General features: G+C 56.2%; 1 protein-coding gene across 1 annotated transcript; it reads right to left on the reverse strand.

Moving 5' to 3' along the window:
• Positions 1-3,534: 3,534 nt before the first annotated feature.
• Positions 3,535-18,981, reverse strand: COL9A2 (collagen type IX alpha 2 chain). The gene is made up of 32 exons (XM_069587196.1): positions 18,798-18,981; positions 17,419-17,493; positions 16,198-16,233; positions 16,052-16,114; positions 14,957-15,010; positions 14,797-14,832; positions 14,681-14,704; positions 14,309-14,362; positions 13,941-13,994; positions 13,773-13,820; positions 13,488-13,544; positions 13,352-13,405; positions 12,965-13,018; positions 12,536-12,589; positions 12,378-12,431; positions 12,204-12,257; positions 10,963-11,016; positions 10,514-10,567; positions 10,241-10,294; positions 9,247-9,291; positions 8,860-8,913; positions 8,080-8,133; positions 7,762-7,815; positions 7,605-7,676; positions 7,330-7,365; positions 7,156-7,200; positions 7,034-7,066; positions 6,670-6,816; positions 6,353-6,407; positions 5,871-6,059; positions 4,754-4,831; positions 3,535-4,310 (listed from the first exon to the last, which is right to left on the reverse strand). The coding sequence occupies exons 1-32, from the start codon at positions 18,867-18,869 to the stop codon at positions 4,111-4,113; spliced, it is 2,067 nt and encodes a 688-aa protein (XP_069443297.1). The 5' UTR covers positions 18,870-18,981; the 3' UTR covers positions 3,535-4,110.
• Positions 18,982-19,589: the final 608 nt, after the last annotated feature.

The following is a 19,589-nucleotide window of genomic DNA, read 5'->3' on the forward strand; positions in this document are numbered from 1 at the left end:
TTCAATGCCATTCTCCCAAATGATCCCACCCTCTCCCTCTCCCACAGAGTCCAAAAGACTGTTCTATACATCTGTGTCTCTTTTGCTGTCTCGCATACAGGGTTATCATTGCCATCTTTCTAAATTCCATATATATGCATCAGTATACTGTATTGGTGTTTTTCTTTCTGGCTTACTTCACTCTGTATAATAGGCTCCAGTTTCATCTACCTCATTAGAACCTATTCAAATGTATTCTTTTTAATGCCTAAGTAATACTCCATTGTGTATATGTACCACAGCTTTCTTATCCATTCATCTGCTGATGGACATCTAGGTTGCTTCCATGTCCTGGCTATTATAAATAGTGCTGCAATCAACATTGGGGTACATGTGTCTCTTTCAGTTCTGGTTTCCTTAGTGTGTATGCCCAGCAGTGGGATTGCTGGGTCATAGGGCAGTTCTATTTCCAGTTTTTTAAGGAATCTCCAGACTGTTCTCCATAGTGGCTGTACTACTTTGCATTCCCACCAACAGTTGAAACTCCAATACTTTGGCCACCTGATGTGAAGAGCTGACTCATATAAAAAGACCCTGATGCTGGGAAAGATTGAGGGCAGGAGGAGAAGGGGACAACAGAGGATGAGATGGTTGGCTGGCATCACCAACTCAATGGACATGGGTTTAGGTAGACTCTAAGAGTTGGTGATGGACAGGGAGGCCTGGCGTGCTACAATTCATGGGGTCGCAAAGAGTCAGACACGACTGAGCGACTGAACTGAACTGAAGCCCACCCAGTGCCATCATATTGAGACCCACTCCCGGTGGAGGGAACAACCTGGATGCTCTAGGGCAGGGGTCCTCGACCCTCAGAAGTACAGCAGGCAGTGAGCAGTGAGTGAGCAGGCAAAGCTTCATTTGTATTTACAGCTGCTCCTCATCAGTCGGGCTTCCCTGGGGGCTCAGCTGGTAAAGAATCCGCCTGCAGTGCAGGAGACCTGGGATCGGTCCCTGGGTTGGGAAGATACCCTGGAGGGGGGCATGGCAACCCAGTCCAGTATTCTTGCCTGGAGAATCCCCATGGACAGAAGAGCTTGGCAGGCTACAGTCCAGGCTACAGTCCTTGGGGTCACAAAGAATCAGACACGACTGAGCGACTATAAACACAACCTCATCACTCACGTTACTGCCTGAGCTCCGTCTCCCCGTCAGATCAGCAGTGGTATTATATTCTCACAGGAGCATGAACCCTTCTGTGAAGGGCACATGCGAAGGATCTAGATTGCTCGCTCCTTATGAGAATCATCTCAGAACCATCCCCTCTAATCCCCCCAGTCTGTGGAAAAACTGTCTTCCAAGAAACCAGTCCCTGGTGCCAGAAAGGTTGGGGACTGCTGCTCTGGACCATCTTAAGAAATGTCTCAGCCACACACAAGCTGAGACCAAATCCCTTCCTGGTTTGATGATTGGTGGGGTCCTCTCTCAGCACCCTGAACATAATTATGCATTCACTTAATCACTATTTTATTGAGTACCTGGTATGTGCCAGGCACTGTTTAGTCTTTGTCTTTGAAACTCTTTTATTTTTCTCTTTACACATGATTTTTTCCCGATGTATAGAGTATGTATGCATATATGTATCTTTGGTGAAACATTTAAATTCTACTCAGCAAATTTCGATTATATAGTCTTATCAACTGTATAGTCACTTATGTTTTACATAAGCTCCCTACCAGGCACTGTTCTATATGGTGGGGAATGAAGTGGCCTATGAGACCAGAGTTTCTGCCCTTATTTGTTGTATGTTATATATTGAATAGGGACAAGTGCTAAGGAAAAATAGTAAAACCCAAGATGAATATCAATATTGGGGTAGGGATGAGAAGGTCACTTTTGAGTAAAGACCTGGCCTGAGACCATGGACTACATTTTGGCAAAGAGCTTTCCAGGTTCAGAGCATAAATAGCATGCATGTGGCATGGCGTGTTTGAGGAGCAGCGCAGGGGCTCGAGTAGCTGGAAGGAAACAAACCAGGGTCCAAGCATGGACATGAGGTCAGAGAGGCTTGTAGATCACAGTAAGGATGTGGGTTTTTCCTGAGTGAATCACCCTCCAGAAAGTATCAGAAAGGCTACCTTCCACTAGTCCCTGGGAGTCAGCCCCCTTTTGGCTCCTTCAAATGCCTGAGTCATAAGGAATGAAGTGTAACCCTTAATCCTGCTTAAGATCTGTGAATCATGTAAATCAAATCCTCCAGTGGACCTACTCAGAGAAAGTCACAGAAAGGGACAAGAAAAGAGGCCAGGACACCTCAAGGACTAGGTAAACTGGCTCTTTAAGCCCAAAGTCTCAGGCACCAGGATGAGTAAAGAGCCATGGCTTTGGAAAGGAGAATGCTTCCCCATCAGGTATGATGACCTGGGAGCCGGCTCGGGGCCAGTCTTCACTGCCCCCTGCAGCCCTCATCTGCTTCCCCTGCACGGAACGCTTGATTCTCTCTACATTCCAAGTGTTCCCCCAGCAGCCTATGGCAGCAGCAGGGCCTTCTGAGGGGCCTGGGATGCTGTGACTCAGGATTTGCGAAAGCACTGGCGCTGAAGCCACCTCTGTGGGCCCTAGGGCTACCTAAGAGTAGCCATCTGTCCCTGGAGGGGTAAAGGAGCTGAGAAGTCACCCATGGTGTGTGTGTGGATGGATGCAGGGGAGGCTGTTGAGGGGAGTCCCGGCCTCTGCTGGCCAGGGGAAGAGAAGGCTGCTTCAGTACAAATGGGGACATGCAACCAAGTTTAGGGTGAGGTCTAGGAGGGCCCAGACTTCATCAGATGCTGGGACCTCAGGCTGGAGTTCTTGTGTCTCCTGGAGGGAACCAGCAGAACTCTTCAATAATGGAGCCAAGAGGTTGGTCACTAGCTGAATTTCAACAGCTCCCACCATCGCATGGGTCAGAGGCACCTGCCACACCCTTTCCTGCTCCTGCTGCTTGGAGTAGCCCTGCTGGCCTACACAGTTAATGAGGCTGGGAGGCCCCAGACGGTCACATCCGAGCCAGTCTCCCCTGGATGTCCTCTCAGTGAAAGTGGCGTGACAATGTCACTTCTGCTCTCATCATCCAGCTTCAGGTCTGTTTTTCTCACGGACCTGGTAACCCCTCGAAAGCAAGAGCCAGGTCCTCCCATCTTTGGCTGCCAGCTCCTGCCCCAAGACCAGCACACGCTGAGTGCCAAAACTCACAGAGGACCTCCTGTGGGCCAGGCTCTGGTGAGACACTGGGTACTCTCTACAGGATAAATGAGGCAACCTGGGTCCTTGCCCAGCTGTACAAAGGCTGGGAAGGGATCTGCCCACAGCTAGATAGCAGGCCACCATCCTGACTCTACCTGCAGGCTTTTCCCACAGGTGTTCCTAAAATAGGCCAGGCCACCCTCACAGTTCAGGATGTGCCCAGAGGAAAGTACCCCACCTTCCACCCTCCCCTTTCTAGAACCCCTGACCATCCTGCTCAGGTCGTGGGGGCCCACCCCTAACCTACGGGAAATTAAGCTCAGCACTCACATCTTGGCTTGTACCCAAGTTGAGGGTTTTTATTTACAGAAAGGCCTGGGTGGATCTAGGGTTTGGTGGGAAAGGGTGACGCCAGGAAGGAAAGGGAGATGGGTGTTTAAATACTCAGATGGGAGGAAGGCAGGGAGGAAGCAGAGGACTGGCTTAGGGATGGCCCCCTCTGGGCAGTCACCCAGTAAGCCTGGGGGCGAAAACGGGATCAGGAACTAGCAAAGGCCTCGGTCCACTTGCCCCAGGGACAAGATGGCCAGTGGAGGATGGTGCAGATTAAGGACACGTTTGTTTTGATGACATCCGAGCAGTGCTCCAGGAACGAAGGCCACCCCATCCTCTCTGGACCGTGAACTCTCCAGTGCCACGTGCCCTGTTGGCCTCACCTTTTCATCTGATGCCCTCCCTTCCCTTCCCCCATGTTTTAGAATTTCCTTTTCCTCAGGACTCCTGGATCCCAGATGGAAGGTCCTGGAAAAGCTAGTTTCCTGGACTGAGGCATGGGGTGCATGTCCACCCAGAGGGGCCTGAGTCCTTTCCCCCCCAGGATGCCCACTGGGCTCTGTCTTGGCCTGATGCTCATGGCCCTTTGATGGATCCAGGCTCCGTGAGGCGTGCAGAGGCGTAGGCTGAGGCTCCAAGGCAGGCCGCAGGTTCACAGAAGCCTGGCAGCCCCATGGGGCCTGGCAGGCCAGGTCGACCTGCCTCTCCTGGGGCCCCTGGAGCCCCTCGATCTCCATCTTTGCCATTGATTGCCTGACCAGGCCGGCCAGGCAGTCCTATGGAAGGGAAAAGGTCAAGACATCAAGGTCTCCTCCTATCTCAGCCTTCGAATTCCTCAGTCTCTCAGGGAAACTGAAGTCAAGGACACCATAGAAAGAAGGGACTCTGCCCCAGACACAGGTTCTAAGAGAGTCATGTCTCATGGTCCATTACTCCCAGTCAGTGAGTCGGGGGAATAAATGCCCCTTCCCTTCCCTCCATGAAGCAGATTTTTGTGTAACCCAGGAAGTCCTTGGAATCCCAGCTGTCCAGTTCCCAGCCAGACCTGACCCAGAGGCTCCTGGCTGCTCCAAAGGGATGCAAAAATTAGATGCATGGGACTGAGTTGGCCTCATGTGAGCGCACGAGGGAGGCCTCCATGGAAGAGACCCAGTTGTGTTGGGTCATTAATCTCAGGACTGAGGGACAGGACTGCTACTGGGCAGGGCCACGGTCTTACCTGGGATCCCCGGGGGCCCAGGCATCCCGGGGTGCCCACGGCCAATTTCTCCCTGATCACCTTTCTCTCCACGTTTTCCTGCAGAGAAAGAACCGAGCCTTAATTTTTCAGAATAGGAAAAATTTTTTTTCTTCTTGGCTTGCTATTTAATTTTTACTTCACACACAATAATTATTTCTATTTTGTGCTAGTTTATAATAGGAGACAGTTGGAAATGATTGCAGAACTGACTAAGTAAAGGCAAGTCCAAAGGATGGAAGGCTATAAAGCTGATAAAGTTCATTACAGGAAAGTGTCTGATAATGTCAAAAGTCGGCATTTAGTATATACCAACTCCATGTAAATTACCTCTAAATGTAATCCTCCTGGCAACTATAAGATTGTTGCTATAAATATCTCCATTTCACAGATGATAAATCTAAGACCCAGGAATATTAATGGGTAACTTGTCCAAGAGCCACAAAGAGAAAGTGAGAGAGTCTGGATTCAACACCTGCCTTGACTCAAGCTTGCCTTCCTTACTGTTTTGTTCATCTGCCTCCCCTCTTTTAGAGACATGGAGGGATGTTTATGCTGCTAAGTCACTTCAGTCGTGTCTGACTCTGTGAGACCCATAGATGGCAGCCCACCAGGCTCCCCGGTCCCTGGGATTCTCCAGGCAAGAACACTGGAGTGGGTTGCCATTTCCTTCTCCAATGCATGAAAGTGAAAAGTGAAAGTGAAGTCGCTCCGTCGTGTCTGACTCTTCGCAACCCAATGGACTGCAGCCTACCAGGCTCCTCCATCCATGGGATTTTCCAGGCAAGAGTACTGGAGTGGGTTGCCATTGGAGTACAACTAAGTCAATTTAAAACAGAAACAACATCCCTCCCCCCCCCCAAAAAAAAACACCCAGGCTATAAATTAGTACATTTGTTTCTATCAATTTGCTACTGAAAAGCAAGCCTAGGAGTTATATGGAAGAGCCATGGATGAGAATGTCTATACCTCATCCTAGGAAGGGGAATGATAAAAGAGAGAAAACAGGAGGCTGAGCCATCAGCTGGCATAACTGAGACCCCAGGACGCTGGTCTTGGCCAAATCCCCATCTCCCAGCCACCACAGAATAGCACTCACCCTTGGGCCCAGTGTTGCCAATCTGACCCACGGCTCCCACGATGCCAGGAACGCCCCGAGGGCCGGGGTGCCCATGGGGTCCCTGTTTGCCCGGGTACCCAGGAGGCCCAGGGGGTCCTGGAGGACCCATCATCCCAGTCGCACCCAGGGCCTCCCTCTTGGCACTCACAGCCATTTCTGCCAGTTGCTCTGGAGGGAGGGAGGAGACAGAGAAGTCTGTAAGGTGGGTGTGGCTCAGAAAAACTGGGAAGGCAGAGCATCCTGGCCTCTGGATGTGCAGACAGAACAGCCGGGGGTCAACCTCCCCCTTCCTCAGGCTGCTCTGCAGACATCAAAGGTCCTGAGCGGGTGAGGACATAGGTAAGGTCCCCAACCCCTTGGAGGCAGAACTTGTGACTTTCCCACAAGGCCACATGGAGAGTCAGTCTTCTGAAGGGTGGCGATGCCCTGGAGGTGAGGAGGAGGAGTTGGTGCCCCCTCACCTTGCAGCATCTTCAGCACCACATCCTCGATGTGCTGGTCACTAGCATCTCGGCCCTGAAAGCAGAGGAGGTCTTTCAGGAAGAAGCCCCTGGCTGCCAGGTCTGACTGCTCTGGTGCTATGACCCCTTCCTGTTCCCATTTTCTCACCAGCGGTATTTTCAGCATCTGACTGAAATCCCTCCAGCACCCACACCCATCCTCTCTGATCTCGGGTACCAGCCTCAAGGAAGGAACTCCCAGCCTTTGAGGGGATAAGCAGCAACCAACCCAAAGAGGCGCGTTCTCTAAGAGACTCCTCCCCTGGAAGCCAACTCACCGCCACGCCCGGCCTCCCGGGCTGTCCGGGCAAGCCTCGGTCTCCAACCAGTCCTCGAGGGCCCGGAGGCCCCGGGTAGCCCTGCACCCCCGGGGCTCCCGCATCTCCGCTGGGGCCGGGGTAGCCAGGTTCTCCGCGGACTCCTTGCTGCGGGGTGGGTTGGGTTCCCAGCGGGAATCAGGGGACGCACGCGCAGGGGTGGTGGGTGGGGGGTTATGCAGGAGTAAGGGAAGGATGGCGTGGGGGGCAGGGAAGCCGGGAGAGTCGAGGGCCTAGTCCCCAGCGGCGTTGAGGCAACGGGGCGGGGGTGCGCGGGCGGGGCGGCAGGAGCGGGGGAAGGTGGCGTCACAGCTGCAGGACTCACCTGTCCTTTGGGTCCCGGCTCGCCCGACTCGCCCTGTAGGCACAAGGAGGTGCTGTCCCGAGGCGGTGGGGTACCCAGGCCCGCCCGCTGCTCCCCTCCTCCACCCCGCGCAGCCCGCTCACCTTCTCGCCTTTCTCTCCGGGGAGGCCAGCCACCCCCGGGTCGCCCTGCAGATTGAGACAGGGTCAGGTCGCGGCGGCCCGACACCCCCGCGCCCCCATCCCGATGCGATGCGAGAGATGCCCTGGGGGTGGGGGTGAGGAGGTTTGGGGGGAAGGCGGGTTGCTGGCACTCACCACTCCACCGCGGGGCCCTGTCTTCCCTGGGGAACCCTGTTGGAAGTGGGGAGTTCAGAGCCTGGTGAGCTCCCATCCAGGGCAGGCTGGGCCTGGCTCCCCAACCCAGGCTCCCAGCCACAGCCGCCTCCGAAGCTCCACCTCGCTCCCCAGGGTCCCTGGGGACGGGCAAGGGGTCATTTCTCCAGGTGGATTTGAGGCACTGGAGCTCCACTGACCCCTCCCTCAGAATCTGAAGGCCTCTTCCCCTGGTATTTTTCAGTCCCAGTTAGTACCTTGTCTCCCTTGATGCCTGGCAAGCCTTGGGGCCCTGGAATTCCAGGAGGACCCTGTTCCCCTTTGGGGCCCTGAGGAGAAAAGAAACCAGAGGAATAAGTCAGACAAGGTGCCCAGACATACTCCCAGAGCCCATCTCAGCTGCCCTGTACTTACCTGCCGACCTTGAGGGCCTGGCTGCCCCACTGGCCCCCTCTCACCGTGGTCACCCTGAAATGGAAAGTAAAGGTCACACCCTAGCCATCAGCGGGGGCAGCCTCTCCCTGCCAGATCCCAGACCCTGCATGGTCAGCGTGCCCTCTATTCCTGCGGTCACCACCATGGAGGTCATTGGCTCCACTTCACAGACCAGCAGACTGAGGTCCTGGCTGGGGAGGCCTCACGATGGAGCTTTGAGAGGACCCAGATTCTGGGTCCAGCAGTGCCAGCTGCTGCAGAGGCCCCCAGGGAGGGACCACTGTGCCAGGCACTTACCTTCTGCCCCATGATGCCCTGGGGACCGATTTCTCCTCGAGGCCCTGGCTCTCCCTGGGGGACAGAGAAATCCGGAGGTGAGCAGTAGCCTGGAGGATCCCTCCCTCCTTTCCACACCTGACCAACCCTTACCCACTCCTGGGGCTCAGCTAATTTACATCATCAGGGAAGACTTCCTTCACCTTCTTTCTTTGGGTCCCTGTCCTTTTCCTTCATAAGACCCAATACATTCGGAGTCTTTAATTCAGTGTCTTTCTCACAAATCTGTAAGCTGTCTATCTCAGTGTCTAGTGGGTTGCAGATGTTTGGTGAATGTTTATGCAGTGAGTGATGGAGAAGGAAATGGCAACCCACTCCAGTCCTCTTGCCTGGAAAATCCCATGGACAGAGAGCGTGGTAGGCTACAGTCCATGAGGTCGCAAAGAGTCAGACACAACTGAGTGACTTCACTTTCTTTCTTTTCTTTCTTTTATGCAATGAGTGAATGAGTCTGCCTGCTGGATTGTCAGCCCCAGTCATCTAGAGAGGTCACACCCCAGGACAGAAGCAGCCCCATCCTCTTTGCACTGTACATAGGGAAAGGGGGGTAGAGAGAGATGAGAGCTTTCCTGGGTCAGCGTGAGAGTCCTGACTGGCCCCAAGGGCACTCTGAAGCTAGGGCTCCACCCCACAGTCTCACTCTGGCTCCACAGGCTAAAAGCAGAGTCCTCAGGCCTGGAGGGAGGGATGGGGAGGAAGCAAAGCAAGAAGAGCCCTTGAGTCAGAGGAGGGGGCACTTACCTCCTTCCCGGGGGGACCGGAGACTCCAGGGAAGCCCTGCCGGCCTGGCTCACCCTGCAGGAAAAGAGTTCTGAGGTCAGTCTGTGTAGCCTAGTCAGGCCCTTGGCCTTGGAGAAGCCAATGAGTTGAGAAGCGGACCGGGTTCTTAGGGCCTCTGGACTCCACTGACTTGCAGCCACGCCATCCTGTTCTCTAGCCAGGATGAGAGGTGGGAGGGAGGCAACAGGAGGGAGGTGATTAGGCCCAATGAATCTGTGTTCAAGCCCAGTCTCTGAGCCTGAGAAGGCCTGGACCTTGCAGTCTTTAAGCCACAACCCTGGTCCCTGCCCTCAGGCTCCCTTGCTCAGATGAAGCCAACTCTCTGCCCCCAGCCTGGGGTCACCTTACCTTGTCTCCAGGGCCTCCTTTTGTCCCAGGCATACCAGGCACACCCTGTAGAAGGAAGCTGATGTCAGTTTCTCCCTTGGCAGCAGGGAGCCCTGAGCATCTGCTATTTTGCCTCCCAGATTCCTCTCTCGCCTTGTGGGAGCTGAAGAGCAGAAGGCCCAGCCATGAACTTGACTGTGCCCAGCCCTGAATCCCTGCTGAGACAGGAGATAGCAACAGAAAGACCTGCTTTCCAAGGCCTGTGGTCCACAGGGAGAAGAGGAGCACATGCGAGAGCATACAAGAACATGGTCTGCACATGGATATGTTAGCAGTCCTCAAGTATCCCTGGCAGGGAAGGATGGGGGTTCCCAGAAGGTGGGGGACGGAGGTGGGCCTGAATTGTGAGAAGACTCAGAGATGGGAAGGGCATTCCAATAAGAGGAACCAGTAAGGCCTGAAGGTGTGGTGGTAGAAAAGCTAAGGCTCTGTTGAGAAGGGAGAGGGTGAAGAGGGGCAGTGGCTGACGGGTCAGATTATGGTGGTTCTTGGATGCTAAGATGAGCTGTGAGGATGAGGAGTGTAGCTATCCTGGTCATAACCGTTCCCCTGCCACTTCCTGCACCTCAGTGACTCTGCTGAATGACTGGACAGAATGACATTTTCCTGGAGGCGGTGGGGGTGGGGGGGTTGGGGAACAGGGAGGGTGGAGCACCATGGAAGATATTTAGCAGGGAAACGGTCAGATTCCACTTAGCCAACATGGAGGGTTGGTATAATCCAAGAGAAGGCTGGGGCGGCTGTCCAAATGATGAGGCCTAAGCCAGGCCGCAATTGGTGAGAAGGCCTGAGCTGAGCAGGGACAAGGTCCAGAGCACAAGTCCTGAGTATGTGACTTCCACCTCATCAGCCACTCACCCCACTTTGGGGAAGGGGGCCACAGAGTGCCTGGGCTCTCGGTGGAGGAGAAGCGACTTGCCCTGTGGCGGCTCCCATGGCTCCACCCTGTACTCACCGCTAGGCCCTGGTGGCCTGGGTTTCCCGGCCGCCCCGCCTGTCCCGCACTGCCCTGCGAGAGACAGAACCAGAGGCATAAATGAGAGCTCCAGCCGGGGGGTCCATGGCCCCCGAGGGCAGGCAGGGAGACTGAGGCCCCGAAGCAAGAAGGATGTGTTGGTGACACACTTGAGGCTCCGAGGCCTCCAGGCTCAGTGCAGCGGGACTCAGAGCCTCAGCTGGGAGGACCCCTGACCCTCACCCCCATCCCAGGGGCCGTCCCCACTCCTACCTTCACTCCAGGCGTGCCTGGGGTCCCGTCCTTGCCGTCAATGCCTGGGGGTCCCTGCTCAGCAGGAAAATTGAAGGGAGATTCACAATGGGGAAATGCCTGGGGTCAGGGCCCCCCTCCACGTCCCTCTGTGGGGGGCAGTGTGCAAGTGGGAAGTGGGCCTGGTCAGCTTGGGAAGCCCCAGCAGCCAACTGGGGGAGCAGAATGGAAGTGGGAAGGGATTTCAGGAGATGGATGACAGTCCTTCCCTTGTGTGGGTGATGAGTGTCTCAAGACCCCTCCTACATCACCACTCTATTTACAGGTGAAAAAAACCGAGGCACAGAAAGAGGGCATTTCCCAAGGTGACAGAGCCAGCCCACTGGCCACAGAGTTCAGTCTAGAACCCCAGGCTCCTCCTCCTCTGGGGGCTTGGAGACCCGCCTGGACCCTGCCCTCTATCTACTTACGGTTGCTCCCTTTGGGCCTGTTAGTCCCTGGGGTCCTCGAACTCCTTGGCTCCCCTGCAAAGTAGACAGAGAGCAGACCGCCTTCAGGAGGCTGAATCCCAGTCTGGCTATTCAGAGAACTGCTGAGAACAGTGACCTCTTGAGTCCCAGGGTCCCTGTGGCACAGACCATGCTGTGCAGGGGCTGGTGGAGAGGGTGCTCGTTGTGTGACTTTGCCCTGGACCCAGCGGGAGGGAGCAGAGGTGGGCATCAAGCAGGCTGTGCAGGAGCAGCGGCAGGACAGGGGAGGAGCCAGTGTGACCCACCAAGGCCCTGAGTGACACTGATGTGAAGAAACCCAGCGACCAAAGACAATGTGTGGGCTTGGTTTGGGTCTTGATTTGAACAAGAACCCTGAAAAGACATTGTTGAAATCATTAGGAAAAATTGAGCACAAGCTGATCATTAGATTATATTCAGGAATAACTGGATAATGTTGCTTGTGTGATAGTGATATTGTGGTTATGTGAGGAACCTTATTTTTAAGAGATACATTGAAAAGTGAAATGGGTAACAACATAATGTTAAGAATTTGCTTGAAAATATCAGAGTAAAGGAAAGAAAGGGAGAAGGGGATGGATAAAGTGAGTGTGGCAAAAGATTAGTTTGGGGAGAGAGGGACATAAGGGTTCACTGTATTATTTTCCCTACTTTTGCATATGTTTAAAGACTTGCATAATAATAATAATTTAAAAAACCTAACAATAACAACAAAACCCCTAACTTTACTTTCTGCTCAATTTTTCTGTAAACTCAAAATTGCTCAGAAGAAATACTCTTATTAATTTTCAAAAGGAGAGCATTAAGAGATCTGGGATCTGGGCCAAATCTCATTAGCCCCATGACTGATTTGCTGGAATTTCATTGTCTGGCCTGGTGACTGTGGGACTGGATCCTACAGCTTCTCCCTAAGCCTGAATTTGACCAGCAGTAGGCGAGGCTTGGAGGAAGGAGCTGCTGGGCTAGCTGGGCTAGGGGCACAGATATTCTCCCCTCACATCAGCCACCCACATGCACAGACACACAGAATAACACGTGTGCACGGGCGTATACATGTGCACACACACAGATATGCATCTACATGTGCACACACGCAGACACGTGTGCACCTCAGTGTATCCACCTGAGGCTTGGGTGGAGCTGAGTCCACCCAGCTCTCCCCCACGGGGCCCTGACTGCAACAGGGGTGACTGAGGACTCACCACATCACCCTTCTCTCCAGCTCGGCCCGGTGGTCCCCGCGGACCTTCCTCACCCTGGCAGGAAGGACAGACAGAAATCCAAGTTACATGGGCTCAGGGAACTCACATCCTTTGCACCCCAGAAGCTGCATCCAGGGGAGGAAAGTGGGCGCAAGGAAGTAGGAGCAGACTCACAGGTGACCCGGCAGCGCCGATGGAGCCCACCATGCCTTTGTACCCCTGAGGGCCCTGGGGAGAGGAGAGATTGTGGGTCAGTCCTGGCTGGACCCCAGAAGCCAGAGGGCTGGTTCCGGCAGCTCTTTCTTGCAGGACAACCCCCCAGACCCACTCACCGTCTCTCCTTTGGGTCCCGCCATGCCTGGGTAGCCCCTGACGCCCTGGGGACCCTGTCAAGACAGAATGACAGTGATGGCAACTAGAAGGCCCACGTCATGACACCTTCCCTGAACCCCAGCCCAGTCTTCTCGATGTCTCCCTAAGGCAGGCACAGAGTCCCTGTCACAGATGGTCAGTGAGACTCAGAGATGCCAGGGACTCGCCAGGGTCACTCAAAGGAACAGTGGCAGAACCAGGGCCCCAGCTGAGCCTTTTGGCTGACAGCAGCCTTGGTTCCAGTCCCCCAGTGTCTCACAGGCAGCCTCATCCAGAGCCTCACCAGCTGGACACAGGCATCTCTTCCATCAGTTAGAGCCCAGAGCAAGGGAATGACTCCACTAAGGTCTCCCGAGGGGATGAGGTGGGGCGGGGAAAGTGTTCCTTACCGGTGGTCCAGGGATGCCTTGCTCTCCAGAGGCACCCACATCTCCCTTGGGACCCTAAGGGCCAGGAAAGAGAGATCAGATAGGCAGGCAGATGGAGAGACAAATATTCAGACAACCAAAGACAACATCCTCTTCTCAGCAAGAGCAGGCAGGAAGGCGTCCTGGAAAGCATAGGGTCCCAGGGAGGACAGATAGGGCAATGGGGGCACAGCAAGGGAAGGGGCTTGCCCAGGGACACACTGACTTAGCGCCTAGGCCTCCTGCCTCCCAGCTCAAGGCTTCATCCCCGGAGCCCCACAGGTGAAGGGAAGGGAGAAGGATGCGGGGAGGCTCCAGCAGGACCCTCTCCACACACACTCTCCCACGGCCCTCCGCCCTCGCACTCACCGGCTTCCCCTGGCGGCCGGAATCTCCCAGAAGCCCGCGTCTGCCTGGATGCCCCTGCGGGGAAGGAGAGAGCTTAGAGTACGTCCCGTCCCCCCCTCCCCTGCTCCGCCCCCCAAGACTTGGGCCAGAAGCTCACCTTCACGCCCTGCAGCCCTGGGGGCCCTTTCACGCCCGCTGGACAGTTGGTTGGACACTGGAAGAGAAATCCCGCAGGGTTCTGTGTCACTGGCCTGCCCCAGGCCAATAGAGCAGTGCTTCCCAAGACCTCTCCTCCATCCGCACCTGGCTGCGCCTCTCCGCTGCAGCCTCTCCCCGTCTCCCAGGGACTCTGCCTTCGAATGGGACCTGTCTCCTTGCCCGCCCCTCTCAAGATGACCCGCCCCTTCCCCGGACTAGCCCCGCCCCAGGCCCCGCCTCTCACCAGGAAATCCGCGCTGCCTTCCAGACCCTGAATGGTTCCAGGGCGGCCCTGAGAAAAGACGTATGAAGATGGAACCTGACTCGAACCCTCCTCTCCCCAGACTTGTGCCGGAGACCCTTGTCCTTCCCCAGCCACACCTTGCCATGTGGGAGGTCTGAGGACACTTACCGGTTTCCCAGGGGGTCCCGGAGGCCCTGATGGTCCCTCTGGTCCAGGATCCCCCTGGAAGCAAGAAAGGCCCAAATGATACCCTTGTCCAGCCTTGGCTAGGTCACCTCTGCCCCCTGCTCCAGTTCCCCCTACTGCCCTGTCCATCCTTCCCTTCAGGTCCCCTCCTGAGATCTGGGGAGATCAAAGCCTGATCTGCAGAGGATGCCCTGCCATTGGTGTGCTCAGCAGGAGGGGTTTCTGCCCCAGACCTGGAGGAGATTCCCGGTGGCCAGAAGCAGGACCAGGAACTCCTGGAGAGGTGCTTAGCTTGCACTTGAAGGCAGAGGGCAGGAGACAGAGGGAGCAGAGGAGTGACTGGGGCTCACCTTGGGGCCTGTGAGTCCAATCTCACCAGGGAGGCCAACAGGTCCAGGTGGTCCCTAGGAACAGAGACATCAGTGGCTAGGATGCCTCAGAGGGTTAGCCCAGCCCTGCCACAAAGATAGAAACAGGTGCCCAGGGCCCCTTTTCCCACTTCTACTTTGCAACCAGCCCCAAAGAAGCGGACAAATTAGGGCTTTAAGGACCAGAGAATTTCAGAGTCAGTGGATAGGCCCAGGGTTCTCTGACAAGTCTGCCCATTTCTGACACAATCACAGCATGCTGGCCCCTCCCCATGCTGGCCAGTCCCCTGGAAGCCCTTCTCTACCCTCCCCTCTGAGAGTCCCAGGGACCCTGCCCCACCCCTGAGGACTTACAGGAGGTCCGGCGAAGCCAGGGCCCTGAAACAGAAGGAAAGATTAGGTTCATGGCTCCTTTTACAAATCCCCCTACCTACAAAGGGGCCCTTAAAGCCATTGCAGGTTATACTCACTGGCAGGCCGGGGGGACCTGGGAGCCCAGGCTGGCCCTGCAAAAGCAATGGGAGAGGCTCAGAGGCTGGGGTCTCCTGCATTTCTGCTCCTCTCTGCAACAGCCCCTCCTAAACTCTGGTACCTAGATTGCCCATGCTGAACCCCTAGCAGGCCACTTGCCTTGACTCCTGGGATCCCTGCAGGACCGGGCTCCCCCTTGGCTCCAGTTAGACCCTGGAGAAGAAAAAGAAGATACATCTGTGAGGGGCAAACCTGCTCCTTGACCAGTGGGAGGATAGGGTGGGTAGAGCTCTCTCTTTGTTGGGCCCAGGCTGCCTTTCGTCACACTGCATGAAGGCCTATGGGCATCAACACCTCACTTTTCTTTCTTCCAGTTCCCATACTAGCCCTTGATGATTATCCTCTTTTGAAAGATAAGAAACCAAGGCCCAATGATTTCTTGGCCCAGATCTCACATCTCCAGTCTAGGAATCTAGAAAACCTAGATAGATATGGGTCTGGATTAGCCATTTTCTTAATGTCTGCCCTTGACAACTTTTTCTGAGCCTTAGTATTCTCATCTGCAAAATGGGTTAATAATCAATGCTTGCTTCTCGGGGTGGTTATGAAAATCGATGTGTAAGGCAATATGCTTTGTAATCTTTGCAGGGTGTGGATGAGTTGGAGCAACCCTGTGGCTGCTCACAGCCCTAATGGGCACTTCTTGAGCCAGCAGGCCATTCATGGGGGGTCACTTTTTCCTCCCATCTTTTAGTGACTGACTCAAGTGTCTCCCGAACCAGATGACTTCCCAATAACCCTGTCCAGGAGCCAGTGACCTTGGAGCCTGTGTCCAGGAGCCTGTGGCCTTGAGCCCATGAACCCCTGGACCTGCACGCTATCAACCAAATGATGTTCTTCTCTTGAGTAGTGCCTGGGGCTGTAAGGGGGTGGGGTGGGGAAGGGTAAAGGGGAGGAAAGGTGAGGATGCAAAAGGACAGCTCTGCCCAGAGAATTAACTGTAATACTTGGAGGCCAGAAATGTGAGGCTAAATTCTGACTGCTGCTAAGCCCTCTGGATGCCCATCTGCCCTTGATTCAGTGCTCCTGGCGTGGGTGTGACGTCATAAGTCACATGAAGGTAAGGGGAACTCACAGCTGTAGAGTCTCCATCCTGCTCTGCACAGCAGATCGGGGAAGATGCCAGAACTGGGTTTTGGAAGTCAGGGGGTGGAGCCCAAGCCTACTCTACCTGACAGTCAGGTAGATACTCACATCAATCCCGGGCTTCCCGTCTGGCCCATCTGTTCCCGGTTTGCCAGGATCTCCCTTAGGTCCCTTGAAAACAGAGGTGGAGCAAATATTAGCTACAGGCAGGAGAGACCTGGAAGCATCAAAGGTCAAGGGGAAAAAGCACTCACCGGAGGGCCAGCTTTCCCAGGGGGCCCTTTGTCACCCTGCAAGATATAAGTTGTTGAGAAAGCTTACCACGGCTTGTGCTACCCCAGATGGACACACACAAGCCCTGGTTGACCTGTCCACGTGCTCCTCTCCTTTTCTGTCCTGGGTCCTCTCAAACCTCGTGTTTTTTAGGAAAATAGCTCCCTTTCCTTCAAGAAAACCATAGGTGGATTGAGACCAACCCCATGTAGGCTGGAGAGGGTGATATCAACATGCAAGTGAGTTCTAGACATGCCAGTGTTGGGACGGTGCCAGTCAAGAGATCTGTGAAAGGGTTGCCTCGGAGAGTGGTGCCTCTTGGATTTGAGCAAGTGTGAGAAGAAACTTTGGGGCTTTTAGGAAAACACGAAGAGGAGGTAAGTGAAGAGGGCAGTGGTATATTGGGGTCAGGAGAATGAGATGGGGCAGGGGCAGGGACCAAGGGGGCAGCTTCAATCTGTCCCCAAGGCAGGAAGGACCTCCTTCCCCTGTGACAAAGGCTCCTTGATGGAGAACATACGTGGCCAGTGGAATCACATTCAGCCCCAGAGAGGCCTCCAGGCATTTCAGGGCCTGTGGCAGCCAGAGAGCCTGGCAGGGGCCCAGCGCCCATGGTTGGAGGGTGGGGGCACCAAGTTGAATAGAAAGCTGTGGAGATGGGTAAATATGGGGCTGACCTCCTGGGGGAGCATCCAGAATAAGGTATTTAACTCTCACCAAGGTGGGGAGAGCAGGGAACGAGCCCAGCTGCTTCTAAATCGGGAATAAAAATGTAAAGGGAAGAGACTGGAGTCTGGCCCCCACTGGACAGCGGTCTGGCCAAGCCTCCCAAACTACCCTGAAGAGGCACCCAGACTTGCCAGGGGGCAGCGCGAAGTTAAGGCCTCTCCCACCCCAAAAAGGGAGGAGGGGGCGGGGGATGAGGAATCGCTGTGAGCTGTGGCAGGCGGACCGAACAGCAGCTCCTTGTCCACCAGCAGCTATAACGGGCTCTGCCGCTCCAGGCTGCTTTGAGGTTTGTGTAGAACAAACGGGCTCCTTGTGGGGCAGGCCGGCGCTGCCTACTGGCAACTGGGGGCACTGCACCTCCAGGCACCGACCTCACCGCCGCCACCCCCTGCTTCCCCTCCCAGAGCACACAAAATTCCCTGGTCCGCAGCCTCTCGCCCCCCCGCCCCGCCGGTCCCGGGTTAGAGACTCACGTCGATTCCGTCGGATCCAGGCACTCCCGGTGGCCCTGGGGGCCCCGGAGGCCCCGGCTCTCCTGGCGGACCTCTCTGAAAACGCAAAAGGGGCAGCCCTCAGACATTGCAGGGAACTGGGCGTCCAGGGGCGCACCTCCCCGCTGAGAAGCCGTAAACTCTCCTTCACTGAGAACACACTGTGGACCTTTACATATATTATCTTATTGACTGGTTCAGAACTGTGAGCCGAAACTAACGAGCCTCAGTTTGCAGGTGAGGAAACAGGCTCCGAAAGATTCAGGGGTCAGCGACCACCCTCCGTTCGGATTCAGGCTCCGAAAGATCATAGGAGGTAAACTGTGGAGCTAGAGTTCCGTCCTAGGTTTGCCCAGCTCCTTCCACTGCACCGCGCTGCCCCTGCGCCGTCGTGGGTGGAGAATAGAAGGAGATGCTGATGACTCAAATAACGGATGCTTAAGGAAGACGGTACCTAGAGATGCTTGATCCTCAATGAACGGTTGCTTGGATTATTTTTAGATGGACGACAGATATTGAAGATGGATAGGTACCCCCTACCTCTCCCCCTGGTGCAGATAAAGCCCGACGGGAAAGTTGGGGAGGCGAAGAGAGATGGGGCCGTTGGGGGGCGAAATGTCTAGGGAGGGCAAGCCTGTTCTCTCCTCCTCTTGAGAGCATCCGTCTCCCCCAGCACCGCTTCTCCGTCCTCGGTTGGATGGCGCTCTTAACGCGATCCATCCTAGACCCAGGCAGGGGTCCGGCGTTTGCCAGGTGCCCGCGCTCCCACCCCCACCCCCAGACCGAGAAATGCCAGGTTGGCGTCCCACGGGCGAGCTGCGAACCGCCCAAGGCCCCAGACGGCGCCCCGGCCCGGCCCCTCCGCGCCCCCGTCGCGTGAGGGCCTCTGCCCCCAGCCGGCCCTCGGAAGTGAGACGCGGGCGCGCTAGCCCGGCGGAGAGCGTCAGCCGAGCCGGAGCGGCGTCTGGCTGGAGACGGCGCCCCCTGGGAGGCGGCGGGGGCGGAGGATGCCGAGCTCCGTGAATGGGCACCATTGTCTCCCCCGCCACCTGGGCTCCCCAGGCCGCCAGGACGCGGCGCCAGCTCCTGCTCCACGCCGCCGGGCCGGGCAGCGCCGAGCATCTCCGGACAGGGTCCCTCTGGCTCCCCGGCTCGTCCACCTCTTTTCACGGTGCCGAGATCTCCACCCCCCACCCCATTTGTGCCCCTACTGAAGGAACGTGAGCTTCTGCCCCTCAGGCGAGGGGGTGTCAATGGAGGGTGGGAGTCAAGCCGAACACTCCGCCAGACCCCAGGATCCGGAACCCTGGACCCAGATCCCGCATTCCGGAGCCCGGCGCGGGAGTGGCTGCAGGACTTACGATCTGCGCCAGGGCGAGCCCCAGCACCTGCAGGAGAACCAGGAGGCTACGCGGGGCGGCCGCGGGGGCCATGGCGGGCGTCGGGCTCGAGGTGGACTGATGCGGGCACCACGCACGCACCGACGGCTGAAGCTCCTGGCGCGACGGCTCCGGCTGCTCTCGGACCCGGCGGGCAGGGCCTCCTGAATATGCGGCTGGGCGGGGCGGGGGGCCCGCGGGGTCTGTCACCTGAGAGGACCCGGGGAGGGAGGCTGGCGTTCCCGGCCCAGCTCCGCCCCGCTCTGTGCTGCCGCCAGCGCCCACCCTCCATCCTCTCGCCGGGCTTCCCGGAGGCCTCGGCCGGGTGATCCGAAGAGCGGCCAGGGTGCGGGACCGGGACCACGGCTCCGTTCCTCCATGAAGAGGAAGAGGGCCGTCCGAGTTGCCTGTCCAGCCCGATCTCCGGGACCCAGCCCGTTTCCCCGACCCGCACTCTGCCTCCCATAACTTGCGCCTTGTCCTCAGCCACTTCAGCCTGCGAGCCCGGGCCTGGGTGCCCTGGTCCAGGGCCCAGGCCGAGGACACCGCAGGTTCTGCCGACCTTGTAGCAGGCTTTGCCCGGCTCTCCATCCACCTAGTTCCTCTCCACCTACGATCAATCAGGCCTCGTCCCTATTAAAACATACCGCAGAGGATGAGGTGTTTGGATGGCATCATCCAGTTAATGGCCGTGAGTCTGGGCAAACTCCGGGAAATAGTGAAGGACAGGGAAGCCGGGTGTGCTGTAGCCCCTGGGGTCGGTCAGCAAAGAGC

This window comes from Ovis canadensis, chromosome 1 (assembly GCF_042477335.2).
Source record: "Ovis canadensis isolate MfBH-ARS-UI-01 breed Bighorn chromosome 1, ARS-UI_OviCan_v2, whole genome shotgun sequence".
Lineage (NCBI taxonomy): Eukaryota > Metazoa > Chordata > Mammalia > Artiodactyla > Bovidae > Ovis > Ovis canadensis.